Here is a 17,156-nt window from a genome sequence, read left to right as displayed (position 1 = left end):
CGTGCGGCCTTTCAGCGTCGTCCCCGCTGAGCCCAACCCTCCCCGGGGGGGGGGGGGGGGGGGGGCCGGAGTCGAGCAGCGACACCCGTCACCAAACCTGACCTTCGTGTGGTCATCGGCGCCGCGGAGCCGCATTAGAGGAACCTGGAAAATCAGGGAGAGGAACCCAGTCACCGTCATCTCATCGCCTTGGCAACCACTGTTACGCTGTGGCCCGGGGCGGCCCCCAACCATGTGACTCATCCTGAACGCACCGCTGGCGAAACCCCCGGCTCTTCCGGTCCCGCTGCTGCTAAGCCACGGCCGGCTGGTCCCTTCTGGGTGGGCCTGGAGGCCCCGCGCAGAGGGCCTGGCCTCCGGGTCTGTCCACTCTGCCCGCGCGGAGCTGCCCGCCGTGGGGTCCTCTGGCCTGGAGTCCCTGGGCCAAGTTTTTACAAACCTTCCAGCTCCGAGCGCCCAGCCAACAGGGCCAGCCAAGTCCACACCAGCGGGCTCTTCCATCAGCTCTCCGGCGGGAATTCGAGTCTCGCACGACCGCGTTCAGTAGTGACCCCACATCCCTCGTGGTCTCTCTCTTCCGTGTCCGCGTCCTGTGGCTGCTGTAACAGAGTTCCACGCGGGTCGGCGGCTGCCCTCCCGCCGGGGCCTCGGGAGACCCTGTCCCTGGCCTCTCCCACCTGCCTGCTCTGTTCTCTCCTCAGGCATCTGGCTCACCAACTCAGTGGCTGAGCGTTGGCCTAGGAACCAGGAGGTCACGGTTCGACTCCTGGTTGGGGCACAGGCCCAGATTGTGGGCTTAATTCCCAGGGTGGGGCGTGCAGGAGGCAGCCGATTCATGATTCTCTCTCATCATGGATGTTTCTCTCTCTCTCCCTCTCCCTTCCTCTCTGAAATCAATAAAAATATATTTAAAACAAACAGATAAATAGAGGCACTGGCTCTCCCGGTGGTCACGGGAGGGAATCAAACCGCAGTTCGCAAGCTGGTCCTGCAGCAGCACGGCCGAGCGAGGGCGATCTGGGCCGCTACGCGCCTCCCCGGGAATGGGAGGGCTGCATGGGCACCCGCCGCTGTCAGTGGCCCATGTCTGGTGCACCTGCTAGGCACCAGGGCATGCTGGGAGCGAGCCCTCGCCCACACAGAAAGCCGTGGGTGGACCTGCGCAGCCGCCCGGAGCGGCCAGGGCTCCGTCGTCCTCGCGCCGGGGCCATGATGCTTTCATCCAGGCGGCTGTTCCCAGACCAGGACCCCACAGGTGTGGGCGGGGGGCAGGTAAAGAGAAACCCTGATGGCGTGTGGCGGGCCTTGGAGGGCCTGGGACACAAGCTCGGCCGCACGGCGGGGGCACACCCTGGTGGAATTGCCATGAGGCTGTGCATGTTCGACGCCGACGGTGACTGCACGGCGGGGCGATGTGGCGGGGTGTGTAAGAAACAGCACCTGGTGGCCCAGAGTTGCAAGCTTCCCCCCACCCCCAAGTTCAAGAGCAGCCAGAAATCTAGATTTTTATGTGACCGTTCCTGAACTTACAAGGAGATCACTAAGTTTAAACCATGTTTAAAGTTAAAAAACAGCCTGGATGGTGTGGCTCAGTGGTTGAGCGTTGACCTATGAACCGGGAGGTCACGATTTGATTCCCTGTAAGGGCACATGCCCGGGTTGCGGGCTTGATCCCCATCGGGGGGCGTGCAGGAGGCAGCCGGTCCATGATTCTCTCTCCTCATTGATGTTTCTAGCTCTCCCCTCTCCCTGCCTCTCTGAAGTCAGTAAATATATATACAGGCCGTCCTCGGGTTACGTCGGACTCGACGTACGTCATTTCGTGGTTAGGTCGCCATCTCCCATTTACTTATAAAAAAAAAAAAGTTCCCGTCATTTCGACGTCTGTACATGTGTGCTTTATGTTTTTTATTATTTATTCACCACAGTAAAGGTCAGGAATGGTTCTCTTCCTTTTAAATTTCGTTTACTGTGTCACTTCATTCCTCTGTGTCTGTGCTCCATGTGAGTGACCGAGGTGCTTATGTAGGTGGGTTCTGACTTCGGGAAATCGCGTTACGTCGCGCCGTAGGAACGGATCTCCGACGGAACCCGAGGGCCTGCTGTGCACATATCTCTTTTAATTAAAAAACAGTAACGAACACACACTTCATGCCATGTGGCCGAACGCAGTCTGGCCAGGCCCCGGGTCTGCGGGCTGCAGTCAGGGCCCCCCGCCGGGGTCTCCTCAGAACCAAACTGCCCCCTCCGGCCCCCACACTGGCCACCAGTGTCACAGTCGGGCCTGGCGACAGCCACGTTGCCCTCCAGGATGCTGCTTCCTCTCTCCGCCCCGCGGGTCTCCCCGGCTCAGCTGGTCCCCAGGCCTCGCCCAAGCCACCGCGCCTGGTGGGGCCCCGCACAGCTCGGGCCAGAGGCTGGACGGAGAGGGGGACACCCTGCTCCCCGCCCTTGGGTGCTTTCCTCTGCTGCCCACGCCGTCATCCGGGGCTTTCCCTCCCGCAGCAGCTGAGCGCTCTCATTGGCTGGGCTCGGGTCCCTGGGGTGGCAGGTGGCCTACCCACCCCCTGGCGCCCTTGCCAAGGGAGGACAGAGCTGTGTCCGATGTGACGTGCACTTTGTCACCTCACCGTGGCCACCCTGAGCTCCCTCCGCAGAGGGGCCGCGTGGACTGAGCTGGACCAGCGGGCGAACTGGGGGCCGCCGGCCCACCTCCCCCAGAGCCGGTCCCGCCTGCAGCGCTGACCCAGAGGCTCCGGACAGCTGACCCAGAGGCTCCGGACGGCTCTGCCCTCTCGGGTCACCTGCATGACGCCTGACCCTGCGGGGGCTTGTCCCACCGGTCACCGCGTGGCTTCTTACCCCTTCTAAAAGTGTGACAGCCCTGGCCCGTGTGGCTCAGTGGATAGAGCGTCGGCCTGCGGACTGAAGGGTCCCGGGTTCGATTCCTCTCAAGAGCAACTGCCTGGGTTGTGGGCTCGATCCCCAGTGGGGGGCGTGCAGGAGGCAGCAGACCCATGATTCTCTCTAATCACAGACGTTTCTCTCTCTCCCTCTCCCTTCCTCTCTGAGGTCAATACAAATACGTTAACTAAAGAAAGAAATGAGCTCTCAGGCCAGGAAGGCGTGGAGGACACTGGATGCACAGGGCTAGGTGGGAAGGAGCCTCTGGTAGGACTCCCCTGGTGACGCTCCGGAAAAGGCCAAACCAGCGAGACAGTGGACGGGTCTGGGGCTGCGGTGGGGACGGGGGGAGGCGAGGGGGGGTCGGGGGGAGAGACTAGGGCAGTGGAGGTGCCCGTATGACGTGACAATGGACACGGTCACCATACCTCTGTCCAAGCCCGCACAATGGGACGATGGGAGAAGAAACGGTACCCCCGGCTGAGTGACGTCGAGAAGGGGGAGGCTGTGCGCGTGTGGGCGCAGGGGTGCATGGGAAATCTTGGTATCTTCCTCTCAATTTTGGTGTAAATCGAAAACTGCTCTAAAAAAAAAAGTCTTAAAGAGAAACGTTTGACAAGACCCCAGAGAACGTGGGTCTGTCCTGCTGGGGGGAAGTAAGCCAGCCACTGGAGAAGAAACTGTGTGCCCTGAAGCCATGAAATCAGGACAAGGCGGCAGAGAGAAGGTGCGAGAATCCACCCAGAGCTCCTTAGAATGGGCGACGGGGAGGTCTCTGAAGACCAGGCATTTCAGCTGAAACCTAAACACAGAGCAGCAGCCGGCCATGCAAAGGGCCTGAGGCGGGAGGGAGCGCAGCCCGTGGGGGAGGGGCAGAGAGCAGGGCGGTGTGGCTGGACCTGGGGGGCCGGGCTGCCGGAGGCTGGAGGAGGGCAGGGGTCAGTCTGGGGGGGCTTTGGCCGGGGAGGGCTGGCTCTGACCCCGGGGGCACTGCAGGCTCTGAGCAGGGGCGCGCTGAGGCCTGGTTCTGATTTCGTCTGAGGCCCGGCCCCTCTCAATCTCAACCCGTTTGTGGGTACCGATGGCGCCACACGCGTCCTGGGGTTGGCGGCTTCCTTCCTGGCCGGGCACTTGCACAATCTGAACTGCGTTCTGAGAGCTTCCCGGTCCCTCCGGGGCCGCAAGGGTTCCCCTAGTTCAGTTCCCAAAAACCCCCCTCCTGCCTCCCCCCTCCCCTCTCCCCCCTCCCACGGCCGCCGTCTCCGGTTCGCAAAGCGGGCGGTGGGACCCCATGCTCAGGGCCTCTGGGGTCCCGCATTCTAGCGGGGACGTGGCTGGGAGAGGATGCCTCGGGGAAATGAAACTGAAAACGGCCCCGTTCCTCCAGGCTGGGGGGGGCGGGGCAGGCAGGGACGAAGGGAAATTTTTAGAAAGCTGGCGGCTGGGACCCGGGACCCGGGCTTTCACTTCTCCTGAGCGCCCGCAGACCGCGTGACAGCCGGCCACCGCGCGGGGAAGGGAAGGAGCCAGGGGCCGGGAGGGCTGGGCAGAGGCCGGGGGAGGTCGCGGCAGCCGAGGGGACAGCAGAGGGGCCCCGGGGGAGGCCCTCCCCAGAGGGGGGCCAGGTGTCAGTCCCAAGGGAGGGCGGCCGAGCGGGGAGACGGGGAGACCGCTAAGGAGAAGGAGGGGGAGCAAGAAGGAAGGTTGGGGGTGGGAAGGGGGGAGAGCGGAGGGGAAACCTGGGTGCAGCAGAGGCGGAGGGGGGAAAGGTGGGGGGAGCAGCAAGGGGTGAGAACGGAGGGGGCCGGGGCCGGGAGGAAAGGACCGGGGGCGCGGGGGCGGGGCAGGGGCAGCAGGATGCCCGGGCGCGGGGAGCGCCAGGCGCTGCTGGCGCGCGGGACGGGGCCCCGACGGCGGCGGGCGGCGGCGGGCGCGGTGCTGCTGGTGCAGGCGCTGGAGCGCGCGGCCTTCTTCGGCGTCGCGGGCAACCTGGTGCTCTACCTCAACGCCAGCTTCCGCTGGGCCGGCGGGCAGGCGTCGCGCGCGGCGCTCGTCTTCCTGGGCGCCTCCTACCTGCTGGCGCCCGTGGGCGGCTGGCTGGCCGACGTGTACCTGGGCCGCTTCCGCGCCATCGCGCTCAGCCTGCTGCTCTACCTGGCGGCCTGCGGCCTGCTGCCCGCCACCGCCCTGCCCGACGGCCGCCGCTCCTTCTGCGGGGAGGTGCCCCAGGCGCCCGTCACCCCCGCCTGCCCCGCGCCCGGCTGCCCGCGCCCCGCGCCCGCCCCGTACTGCGCGCCCACCCTCTACGGGGGCCTGCTGCTGCTCGCCCTGGCCGCCAGCTCCGTCCGGAGCAACCTCACCTCCTTCGGGGCCGACCAGGTGAGTGGCCGCACCCTGGGGGGGGGGGGGGCAGTGGGAGGGAAAGCCAGGGACCTGGGCAGAGACCCAGGGGTCGGGAGGCCTGGCTCCCAGGGTGACCTCCAGCACACAAACCACTTCCCCAATCCGGGCCAGTTTCCTTGTTTGAAAGAACTGGGGGGGGGGGGGGGGGAGTTGCTCACTCTAACAACAGCACCCCAACAATAGTCATTAACCCGCAGTTGTCCGTCTTTCTCTCGGTGCCTCTCAGTGTTTCAGCGCATCTCATCCTCTTGACCAGCCAGGCGGCAGGTGGTATTGTTGTGCCCATTTTACAGATGGGCACAGTGAGGTCTCCGGACATGAATCGCCCTGAACCGGTCACAGAGAGAGCAGGCCGAGGAGCGGGCAGGGTGGTGGACCCCAGGCCTCACGGGAGCCCCACCTTCATGTGGCACAGGGTCTGGGGGTCAGGGCCCCCCCCCCCCCCCGCCAGCTAGGCCCGAGGTGGAGCCAGGCTGGCTCGTCCAATCCCAGCGCTTCCACTCACTCGCCAGGCCACTCGGGCAGGTGTCTTACCTCTGAGCCTTTCCATGGCCCCTTTGGACAGAGCGGGCGCGGGGAGACATCCAGTAACACTGGCTCCCTGGATGCGAGGTGCTTTCCACGTGGCCATGTTTAATCGCTCTGCTCAGTGGGGTATTAGGCAATAATTTTAAATAATGTGGAACACGATTGAAACAGCCACGCGCGGCGTTCATGAGCAAAAGCAGACGCAGGACGGGCAGAATATGACCACCGCCGGGCGAGGAGACTCGGCCTCAACCGAGGGGACAGCCGGCCGAATGGTTCCCGGTGGTGTAAGCCCGTCACTGCGCTGACGGGCTTGTCCTACTGTCCCTGGTCTTCTCACGCCTCCAGCTGCGTGTCCGCCATCAGGAAAGGGGCCTCTTTTAGGGAATCGCCGCGTCCAGCGGGCACCCACCATCCCGCACCCACCGTCCCGCACCCACCATCCCGCACCCACCGTCCCGCACCCACCGTCCCGCACCCACCACCCCGCACCCACCGTCCCGCACCCACCATCCCGCACCCACCACCCCGCACCCACCACCCCGCACCCACCACGCCGCACCCACCACGCCGCACCCACCATCCCGCACCCACCATCCCGCACCCACCGTCCCGCACCCACCGTCCCGCACCCACCGTCCCGCACCCACCACCCCGCACCCACCACCCCGCACCCACCATCCCGCACCCACCATGCCGCACCCACCATCCCGCACCCACCATCCCGCACCCACCATCCCGCACCCACCATCCCGCACCAGCCGTTCCCAGGGGCCTTGCCCAGGGGGACTTACTCGGTTTTCAGCTTGAAAGTCCTCAGCACGGATTCCCCGGGAGGGGCACGCCGCCCCTCCATCGCTCAGAATCTCCAAGGGAGTCCATGTCGTTTTATTTTTTTTTAATACATTTTTATTGATTTCGGAGAGGAAGGGAGAGGGAGGGAGAGAAACATCCATGATGAGAGAGAATCTTCGACAGGCTGCCTCCAGCACCCCCGGAGATCGAGCCTCCAACCCGGGCACGTGCCCTTGACCGGAATCCAACCCAGGACCCTTCAGTCCGCAGGCCGGCGCTCGATCCACTGGCCAGACCAGCTCGGGCGGGGGTGCCGTTTTCAGTGCATCTCTGGGGCCTATCAGTTCACATTTGGAAAAGAAAGAAAATGCGTGCCTTCCCCCCAGTGCGACTGCAGAAAGCAAAGCTTGACAGGAGAGCGATGGCGTCGGAGGTGGGGGTCCCTGAGCGGGCGAGGGGTTAACAGCGAACAGAACCCTTTATCCAGAGGGGTGACCTCCAGGCCTCACTGCTTTTTAGAAATGCAGGTGCCCAGGCCGTGCCCAGACCTGCTGAGCGAGCATCTGGGACCAGGGTCTGGGCGGGCGGGGGCGCCAGTGCGGCGGACCCGGGCCGCAGCCGGAAGGGCCTGGGGCCTGACCGTTGCGATCGATTGGAATCCTGGGCGAAGAGCTGCAGCCTCCGCCCTGGCGGGGCCTGAATTTCCACTCCCTCCCACCCTGGGGGCCGTGTCTGCCTCCCTGAGGAGGGCAGCCCCGTCTGGCTGGGCACAGATCAGCGGGGGGCGAGGCAGGATGGGGGGACGGGCCACCGTGAAAACTGCCCCCGCCAGCGGCGAGGGAGACGCTCGGGGAGCCCCCTGCCCGCTCCCGCGGCAACACGCGTGCATCACGTTTAAGCACGTGGGCAGACCTGAGGTCTTGGTTGGCCGCTCACTGGTGACACCCAACAAGAGGGTTGGTCCGTGCAGCCACCCAATGTTTACTGAGCATCTGCTCACTGCCCGGGATGGGAAGGTGCCGGAATGCCCACCCACAGACTCAGGAAGTGCGTCTGAGGGAGGGGCGTGCGGGCCCAGGGAGCTCGCCACGGCAGAGTGCCCCCGGCTCTCGTGGGCCCTCACGCTCTCACCCCCGCCCGGCAGGTGCTGGAACTTGGCCGCCATGCCAACCGCCGCTTCTTCAACTGGTTCTACTGGAGCATCAACGCGGGCGCGGTGCTGTCGCTGCTGGTGGTGGCCTTCGTCCAGCAGAACATCGGCTTCCTGGTGGGGTACAGCCTCCCCGTGGCCTGCGTGGGCCTGGCCTTCTTCGTCTTCCTCTTCGCCACCCCCGTCTTCGTCACCAAGCCCCCCGCGGGCAGCCAAGTGTCTTCCATGCTCAGACTCGCTCTCCAGAACTGCTGTCCCCGGCTGTGGTGCCGACACTCTGCCAGGTGAGGGGGCTCTGGCTGAGGGCGGCCGTCGATCCAGCCCGGAGAAGCGCCCTCTGCTCCTGGCACGCCGTGGCCCCGTGGCAACACGTTCCGGCAGCCCTTTAGGAGGACCGATCTCCAGGGGCCGGGGCCGCCTCGGGGACTGAGGGCGGCGATGGAGGCCCAGGCGGCGGTGCTGGCGGGATGGGCGGGGGGCTGACCGAAGCGAGGGCATTCGCGGTCCTGGCGGTGACGGTGGTGACGCAGCTGGGGTGATGGTGTCAGTAGCCACGGTGACGGTGGAGATGAAGCTGGGGTGATGGTGTCAGTAGCCACGGTGACGGCGGCGATGTAGCTGGGGTGATGGTGTCAGTAGCCACGGTGACGGTGGAGATGCAGCTGGGGTGATGGTGTCAGTAGCCACGGTGACGGCGGCGATGAAGCTGGGGTGATGGTGTCAGTAGCCACGGTGACGGTGGAGATGCAGCTGGGGTGATGGTGTCAGTAGCCACGGTGACGGCGGCGATGAAGCTGGGGTGATGGTGTCAGTAGCCACGGTGACGGCGGCGATGAAGCTGGGGTGATGGTGTCAGTAGCCACGGTGACGGCGGCGATGAAGCTGGGGTGATGGTGTCAGTAGCCACGGTGACGGCGGCGATGAAGCTGGGGTGATGGTGTCAGTAGCCACGGTGACGGTGGAGATGCAGCTGGGGTGATGGTGTCAGTAGCCACGGTGACGGCGGCGATGAAGCTGGGGTGATGGTGTCAGTAGCCACGGTGACGGCGGCGATGAAGCTGGGGTGATGGTGTCAGTAGCCACGGTGACGGCGGCGATGAAGCTGGGGTGATGGTGTCAGTAGCCACGGTGACGGCGGCGATGAAGCTGGGGTGATGGTGTCAGTAGCCACGGTGACGGCGGCGATGAAGCTGGGGTGATGGTGTCAGTAGCCACGGTGACGGCGGCGATGAAGCTGGGGTGATGGTGTCAGTAGCCACGGTGACGGCGGCGATGAAGCTGGGGTGATGGTGTCAGTAGCCACGGTGACGGCGGCGATGAAGCTGGGGTGATGGTGTCAGTAGCCACGGTGACGGCGGCGATGAAGCTGGGGTGATGGTGTCAGTAGCCACGGTGACGGCGGCGATGAAGCTGGGGTGATGGTGTCAGTAGCCACGGTGACGGTGGAGATGCAGCTGGGGTGATGGTGTCAGTAGCCACGGTGACGGCGGCGATGAAGCTGGGGTGATGGTGTCAGTAGCCACGGTGACGGCGGCGATGAAGCTGGGGTGATGGTGTCAGTAGCCACGGTGACGGCGGCGATGAAGCTGGGGTGATGGTGTCAGTAGCCACGGTGACGGTGGAGATGCAGCTGGGGTGATGGTGTCAGTAGCCACGGTGACGGCGGCGATGAAGCTGGGGTGATGGTGTCAGTAGCCACGGTGACGGTGGAGATGCAGCTGGGGTGATGGTGTCAGTAGCCATGGTGACGGCGGCGATGAAGCTGGGGTGATGGTGTCAGCCACGGTGACGGCGGCGATGAAGCTGGGGTGATGGTGTCAGTAGCCACGGTGACGGCGGCGATGAAGCTGGGGTGATGGTGTCAGTAGCCACGGTGACGGCGGCGATGAAGCTGGGGTGATGGTGTCAGTAGCCACGGTGACGGCGGCGATGAAGCTGGGGTGATGGTGTCAGTAGCCACGGTGACGGTGGCGATGAAGCTGGGGTGATGGTGTCAGTAGCCACGGTGACGGCGGCGATGAAGCTGGGGTGATGGTGTCAGTAGCCACAGTGACGGTGGCGATGAAGCTGGGGTGATGGTGTTAGTAGCCACGGTGACGGCGGCGATGAAGCTGGGGTGATGGTGTCAGTAGCCACGGTGACGGTGGCGATGAAGCTGGGGTGATGGTGTCAGTAGCCACAGTGACGGCGGAGATGAAGCTGGGGTGATGGTGTCAGTAGCCACGGTGATGGCGGAGATGGAGCTGGGGTGATGGTGTCAGTAGCCACGGTGACGAGACGCCCTGCGTGGTGGTGGCAGTGGCAGCAGAGTGGTGATGGCGGCAGGATGATGTCCCGGGAGGGCTGTTGGGTGTGATGCCTGTAACCCTATCCCTGCTGTTCAGGCTAAGAAATCGGCCGCAGGGCCCTGCCCACGCCTTGCCCTTGCACTGGCCTTGCGGCCCCCCCCCCCGCCCCCCCGCCTCTCCTCCCTTCGTTAGCCGTTAGCCGACAACGGATGGGAGCAAGGCTGTCCAGGCCTTGGGGGCCACAGCTCCTGTCAGCAGGTCTAGGAGGAAACGGTGCACAGCCTGCCCCCCCCCCCGCACCCCCCGACCTCGTGCACTGATTGGAGGACCCATCGCTGCCCGCAGACCGCCCGGACTTAGCGGCTAAGCAGCCCCTCCCCCCCCTCCCCTCCCCGCTCCGCTCCGGGTGCCGGGCTCGGCCAGGCAGTTCTCCTGCCTCGTGTGCCGTCGCCGGGGTGCGGGCACGCGGGGACTCGGAAGGAGGCTCCACGTGGCGCAGTCGATGCTGCTGCCGGCGAGGCCCCTCGGCTCCTTTCACGTGGCCTCGCCCAGTGGCTGGAGCTGCTGGCGCCGAGGGGTCTGGGCGGCGCGAGGAGGGAGTGAAAGGGCGGCCCAGGCCGCCGAGGGGCATCGCCCGCCGGGAGCGGGGAAGCTGGCGTTGGGCACCGGGAAATGGCCACGCCACGCGGCCGCCTTCTTTAGAATCTCAACGAGGCAGGCTCTTGGGCGAGACGGGTCAGAAACCTCTCGTGACGAAGGGCGAAGGGTCACCAGCCCGTGGCCGGTCTGTCCTGAGTCTCAGGACTGTGCCCTCCATCCCTACCCCCTTGCCACGCGGGGAGGGCGCTGTCTGTCGCGTTGAGGGGGGACTTGGAGAGAGCCGTGGGGGGTTGGGCCCCTCGGATCTGAGACGCCTCTGTCCGGGGCGGGCGCGGGCTGGGAGGTCCTGGGCCCCATGGCAAACTGATGCTCCAAGTCCAACACTCCTCACGCCCGCACCCACCTTCTCTGGTCGGAGCTCCGTGGACCCGGGGGCCAGCTTGGGGCGGGGCGGGCCTCACAGCCGCCTTTGCCGCCAAGGAGAGGGGTGTGGCCATCGGGGGGGGGGCAGCGCCAGCACGGGGGACAAAACCACACGGAGAGGGTGGCATGGCGACTGGTCACCTTCCCCAGGGCAGTGGCCGTGAGGACGCGGGGGCTGGTGATGGCGCGAACGGTGGAGTGGAGCGGGGTGGCGGCGGAGGGGGGCTGTGGTCACCGAGGCCCGGGGGGCAGGGTTAAGTTAGGAGGGGAAGCCGGAGCCACGGTGCAGGGATGACACCCCCACCTTGTCCCCTCCTTGTCCGCTGCCCACAGAGACCCTGGAGGTGCCCAGCTGCTGCCTGAGCAGCGGCCGCCCCAGCCCGGCGCCTCCCCCCAGCAGGACATCGCCAATTTCCGGGGGCTGGTGAGGCTCCTGCCCGTCATGGTGACCCTGGTGCCCTACTGGATGGTGTACTTCCAGGTGAGCACCCGCCGCCCTTCGCTCTGGGGGCCGGGCTCCCAGGCCCCTCGCCGCTTCCTCTCTCCGGAGAAGCCCAGGGCAGCGGAAAGGGGGAGGGATTGCCACGTGAGCAGCCGGCGTGGGTCCTTAGTCAGCCCCCTCCCCCGGGGGTGGACACGAGGCGCCCCGGAGACCGTCTCTCTGGGCCTCGGCGCCTCGTGCGAATGAGCGTGGACAGAGGCTGGGGGCTCGCCGTCGGCTTCCCCGGACCCCACAGCCAGCGAGGGGCAAGCTCGGTGCAGAGTGGGGCTCCCCTCCTGGCTGGCCTCAGTGTCCCCCCAGAGCTTTTAAAAAATGCAGACCCCCCAAAATAAATAAATAAATAAATAAATAATACAGACCCCCAAGTCCCACCCCAGCCCACTGAGAGGGGCTGCGGGGGGGTGTCTCCCGGAATCAGCTGCTCAGAGGACACTGGCCTCTGCCTCTCACCTCGCCCCACGGCGAAGGTGAGCAGGTGTGTGTGAGAGCACGTGTGAGCATGTGTGTGTGTGCATGAGCACGTGTGTGAGTGCATGTGAGCACGTGTGTGAATGTCCATGGCTGATTCTCAGTCGTACCGCTGGTCAGGATATTGACATCCTTCCACACCGGCTGATAAATAGCTGCTGCCCGCAGCCAGCGCCACCCCCACCCCGCCCCCCGCTCAGGCCCTCCTGTGGGGCGCACCAGGGCCTCCCATTTTATAGCATCTAGAGGGGCAGTGCCTGCGCCGTCTCCGGGTGCAGAGCCACCCCGGCGGGTCAGCCTGGGACTCGCTGAGCCCTCCCTGGGGACAGCCGTGTCATTGCTTCCCATGTCGGCGGCACTCAGCCACGCCTGCCCCGTGCCGCCCTGGGCAGCCGTCCCCCCAGCTACGCCCGCTCTGCGATGGAGCCGCCCACACAGCGCCCGGGCCAAGCCTGCTTCTGAGGAACGAGGCGGGCGGGAGGTCACTGCCCTCGAGGCGGGTGGGACCCTGTGCCGGGCTGCCTTGCCTGCCTGGAAGCCGGGAGCCCGAGCCTCCGGCTGGCGTGAGGCGGCCAGCTCTGCCCCGCTCCACCTCCGTCTCTCTTGCAGATGCAATCCACATATGTCCTCCAAGGTCTTCACCTCCACATCCCGAACATTTTCCCAAACTACCCCAGCAACAGCTCGGTGGCGCTGGGAGCCCCGGCCGGCGGCTACAAGGTGAGGGCGTGGTGTGTGCTGCCCGGGTCAGGCCGGCCCGCGCCCCCCAGAAGAGGAGGGAATGAAGTGGCCTCTGCACTCCCCGTGCCCCACGGCAGGGTGCCCTCGGGGCCCGGGAAAGGCACCTGGAAGGTGGGCGGATTGTGCCACCCCCCAGCCACCCTGCCAGGTTGCCCGACTGCTCCAGAGAGGTCAGGCCAGTGCACTCCCCCCTGCTGCTCTGAGCCGGCTCGCTGCCCAGTTTGTCCCCCCTCAGCTCCTCCTCTCCCTCTCGGGACCCTGCCTTTCACCAGGACTTTCCTAACCAGCGCATGGCATCTGACTCAAAATGAAAGGCCTTCAGAGCTGGCAGGGCAATGGCATCTCAGCCACCCTACCCCATTTGCTGCCTGTGCCAGACATCACTAATCAATCCTGACATTCTTTATGCTGAGCTGGTGAATGTGGCAGGCAGCCGCTACCAATGGGTAGAAGTTAGAGGAACCTGTTTGCCACCGTGATCCAACCCCACCCCTAGTTACACAGCTGAGGAGTGTGCCTCCGGAGCAGGGGGCGGGGGGGGGCAGGAAATGGGTCAGTCTGGGGTCCCGGTCTCGGGCCCCAGCCCAGAGCTCCTTCGGCCTGCCAGCCGCCTCTCCTGGCTCCCTCGTGCCCAGATCCCGGAGGCCTGGCTCCTCCTTGCCAACGTGGTGGTGCTGCTGATGCTGGTGCCCGTGAAGGACCGCCTGCTGGACCCCTGGCTGCTGCGGCGCCGGCTGCTCCCCTCCGCTCTGCAGAAGATGGCGCTGGGCATGTGCTTCAGTTTTGCCTCCGTCCTTGTGGCAGGTGTGTGGGCCCGTGTGCAGGGGAGGGCGAGGGCGGCGGCCTGGGCTGGGGCGGGGCGCGGCCAGCTCACCGAGGCTGATGCTGAAGCCGGGCCTGGGCCAAGTGTCCGCCCACCGAGGTCCCCTCGCAGAGGGTGGGCGCGGAAGGAGGCTTCCCCGGGCGCCCGGCTCCCCCTCGTTCGACACCTGAGGAAGCAGGTCTTCCCAGGGGACGTCAGCTCCCCGGGGCCCGGATTCTCCCCTCTCACTCACAGCTGCGCGCTGCCCTGGGCGCTGAACACACGTTGACTTTTCCAGACACGCAGCCTCTTCGTAGCACCGGGGAACATACTTTTTTAAGTTTTTATTTGTTCTCTTCCTTCTTCCATTTCAAAAGCATTTGAAGCCACTTATTCAAAAGGCGCTCAGGTAAGGCAGCCTTCCATGCTGGCACACAAACCTCCGCCGTTTGCCATTAGTCACCTAACGATCCCCAAGTGTCTCAGAGCCTCTGAGCCTCGTCTTTAAACAGAGTCGTCCATCCCGAGCCGGCGCGGGCCAGGCTCTGCCCGCGGGGTGCAGCCGCGCGGGATGCTGTGCAGGTTAGAGGAGAGGAAGTCCGCAGGGCGCCCAGCACCCGGCCTGGCTCACACGGAGAAGCCAGAGCAATTCATGAACGGGATGGGTCCCTTGCGAGCGATGTGCTCAGTGCACTTCGTCCTGTTTCGTCCTCGCATTCACACGGGCACCTGAGCCCTACCCGCTGCGTCAGGGAGCTGGGTCTCCGCCAGGTTAGGTGATTGGCCCGGTGACACGCTAGTCGGTGGTGGGGCCAGAACGGGAACCAGCTCCACGTGCTGCCTCCGAAGCCGTGAAGGCGAAGGAGAGACACTTGAAAGCCGATGGGGCTGCTGCAGGAGGGGACACACGATACCCCGGAAAGTGGGCCAGCTTTGAAACCACACCCCGCGGCTCAGATCCAGGCCCGATGCCTTATCAGCTGTGTGCCTCCGGGCTGTGGCTTCGCCTAAATCTCTCTTTCTTCACTTGCCAGGATGGGTATTAATGCCTCGCATACAACGGGCTCTCAATTAACAAGAGCTGTTCCTCTTACTGCGTGCCAAGCCTAGCTCTGAGCTTCCTGGCGGCCAAGGCAAAAAAGGGAAGAGTTGGCACCCAAATCTTGACACACACACCCTAGGCCAGCCTTCTCTTCCTTGCCCGCTGCCCAGTCAGTCACTGGCTACGTAGTGAAGGCCCAGCGGGCGCCCAGCTCTGCCAGGGGCTAAGCTGGAGTCCGCTTCTCTCCCACCCAGGATTCCTGGAGATGAAGCGTCTAGAATACATCCACCACAACCAGACGGTGTCCCAGCAGATCGGGGACAGCGTGTACTACGCGGCACCCCTGTCCATCTGGTGGCAGACCCCTCAGTACCTGCTCATCGGGATCAGCGAGATGTTTGCCAGCATCCCAGGTGCCCGGGCCGCCCCTGCGCTCGCTCGGGCCGGTGACGGTGACGGGCTCGGCCTGGGGGGCCTCACGGTCAGAGGTCTCCCGGCACAGCCTCTGGAGCCCGTCTGCGTGGAGGCGGCGGGACTGCCGGGGGGCTGCGTGCACCCGGGGGGGTTCCCGGGCATTTGAGGTGAATCAGGCACTTCCCGTTCGGGCTTCCCGCGGGTCCCCGGCTGCCTTTCCCGCAGATTGAAAGCGAACTCTGTTTCCCCTTCAATTCCGAGCCGCAGGGCCACCTCCCTCCCGAGGCCCCTCTCCAGTGCCCCGCCCGAGGCACGGGGCCTCCCCCTCCTCGTCACCTGCCCCGCACACAGGGCGGGGCTGTAATAATGCAATCCTGTCTGCCTCCCGGGCCGGGCTGGGAGCGGGGAGCTCAGGGCTGGCCAGGCTCCCCAATGAGCCCAGGAGCGGGCCCACTCAGCTGCAGGCGCAGGGGGAGGCGGGGCGGGACTCGCTGTGGCATGGGGTGGGGGGAACAGTCTCCTGAACAGTGAGCCCAGGGGGGTGCTGTGGAAGTGACCTCGGGGTGTTGGGGAGCCGGGGCAAGGTGGGGAGGCAGCAAGGACCTCACGGGCCGGGGAGCAGCGCAGCGAGGAGCGGAGTCTTGCAAGGAGCGGGGGAGGCTGCAGGCGCAGGTCCTGTGGGTGGAGCCTGGAAGTTGGGGTCCCCCGCCCCGCAGGGTAACAGCCCCACCCAAGGGACCTGGGCAGGGAAGGACCCCACTAGAGAGCTTTCCGACATCTGGCTGTGGGAGGAGGATGGAGGGGGCATTTCAGAGGCATTTGCAGAGGCCGGGCCGGAAGTGAGCGGCTGGGGTTTGGCCCAGGGCAGAGGGGGGCAGAGGGCACCCAGAGGGGGGCAGAGGGGACCCAGAGGGGGGCAGAGGGCACCCAGAGGGGGGCAGACACTGAGAAGAGGTTCTGAGGCCGAATCAAAATGACTTGGTGATGACACTGAAGGTGAGCAGAGAGCACAGGGGACAAGGAGGCTGAAGACGGCAGAGGTGGGGGAGGAGGGGACCCAGAACTCCTGGGACAGTGTGGGGGTGTCCATGGGGAGGTCACGGGGTGGATGACGGGGCAGAGGTGACAGGCACGGGCGTTGTCATGGCCACGGAGCCGTCAGGCATCTAGGGAAAGCCAGGGTGTGGCTGTCTGGGGGGTGGGGGGCCCGTGGGCGGGGCCTGGCCACTCGCTCAGCCCTCTCTCCTCTCTGCAGGCCTGGAGTTCGCCTACTCAGAGGCCCCGCGCTCCATGCAGGGCGCCGTCATGGGCATCTTCTTCGCCCTGTCGGGGGTGGGCTCGCTGCTGGGCTCCGGCCTGGTGGCTCTGCTGTCCCTGCCAGGGGGCTGGCTGCACTGCCCCGAGGACCAGGGTGAGCGGGCCTCCCTGGGAGCGGGGGGGGGGGGGGGGGGGGGAGTAGGGGGGGGGCTTGGGAAGGAGGTGGCCGGCCAAGTGCTCTGACCCGCAGCAGGCTGGGCTCAGAGAACGGGGCTCTCACTGAAGTGGGCCAATCACCCCAGCATGGCCTGCCCTCCTTGGGCCTCAGTTTCCCCAACTGTCAAAGGGAAGCATGGAACTTGGGGGGCCCGGTGCCCTCCTGCTGCTGGAACTCGGCCATTCGGTGGAGGGGCCGCTGGCCCTGAGCTGTTCTCAGCCCCAGAAAGAACAGGGCGGCCAGATGCTGGAGGGCCACCCGCCCAGGGCCTTCCCCCGCCTCCTGGCCACGCCGCCGCCGCCATCTCAGGGGACCCTGCCCCTCCAATGCCGGCCTCCCCTCTCCCCAGGGAACATCAACAACTGCCAGATGGACCGGTACTTCTTCCTGCTGGCCGCCATCCAGGTCGCCGCGGCCCTGCTGTTCGTGAGGATCTCCCGTCGCTACGAGAGGGCAGCGCGGGGCCCCGCCCCCCAGAGCGGCCCCGGCAGGGACAGGGGCTGACAGGCACCCCCAAAGCTGCCCCGGCAGGGACAGGGGCTGACACGCCCCCCAGAGCGGCCCCGGCAGGGACAGGGCTGACAGGCCCCCCAAAGCTGCCCCGGCAGGGACAGGGGCTGAC

At 65.7% G+C, this 17,156-nt stretch overlaps 1 protein-coding gene across 1 annotated transcript; it reads left to right on the top strand.

Moving 5' to 3' along the window:
- Positions 1–4,710: 4,710 nt before the first annotated feature.
- Positions 4,711–17,132, top strand: SLC15A3 (solute carrier family 15 member 3). Its single transcript, XM_079787913.1, has 8 exons — positions 4,711–5,283; positions 7,775–8,064; positions 11,425–11,572; positions 12,671–12,781; positions 13,438–13,606; positions 14,901–15,059; positions 16,316–16,471; positions 16,884–17,132. Exons 1-8 carry the CDS (start codon positions 4,762–4,764, stop codon positions 17,036–17,038), a joined length of 1,710 nt encoding a protein of 569 aa, XP_079644039.1. The 5' UTR covers positions 4,711–4,761; the 3' UTR covers positions 17,039–17,132.
- Positions 17,133–17,156: the final 24 nt, after the last annotated feature.

This window comes from Cnephaeus nilssonii (assembly GCF_951640355.1).
Source record: "Cnephaeus nilssonii genome assembly, chromosome: 13".
Classification (NCBI taxonomy): Eukaryota; Metazoa; Chordata; class Mammalia; order Chiroptera; family Vespertilionidae; genus Cnephaeus; species Cnephaeus nilssonii.
This window is presented reverse-complemented; position numbering and strand designations above follow the sequence as displayed.

Excerpts from the sequence above, each read along its gene's own strand:
- SLC15A3 (XM_079787913.1), top strand. The coding sequence starts at position 4,762 with ATGCCCGGGCGCGGGGAGCGCCAGGCGCTGCTGGCGCGCGGGACGGGG. Across the intron at positions 5,284-7,774 it reads CCTCCTTCGGGGCCGACCAG|GTGCTGGAACTTGGCCGCCA; the intron begins GTGAGTGGCCGC and ends CCCGCCCGGCAG. Across the intron at positions 12,782-13,437 it reads CCCCGGCCGGCGGCTACAAG|ATCCCGGAGGCCTGGCTCCT; the intron begins GTGAGGGCGTGG and ends CCTCGTGCCCAG.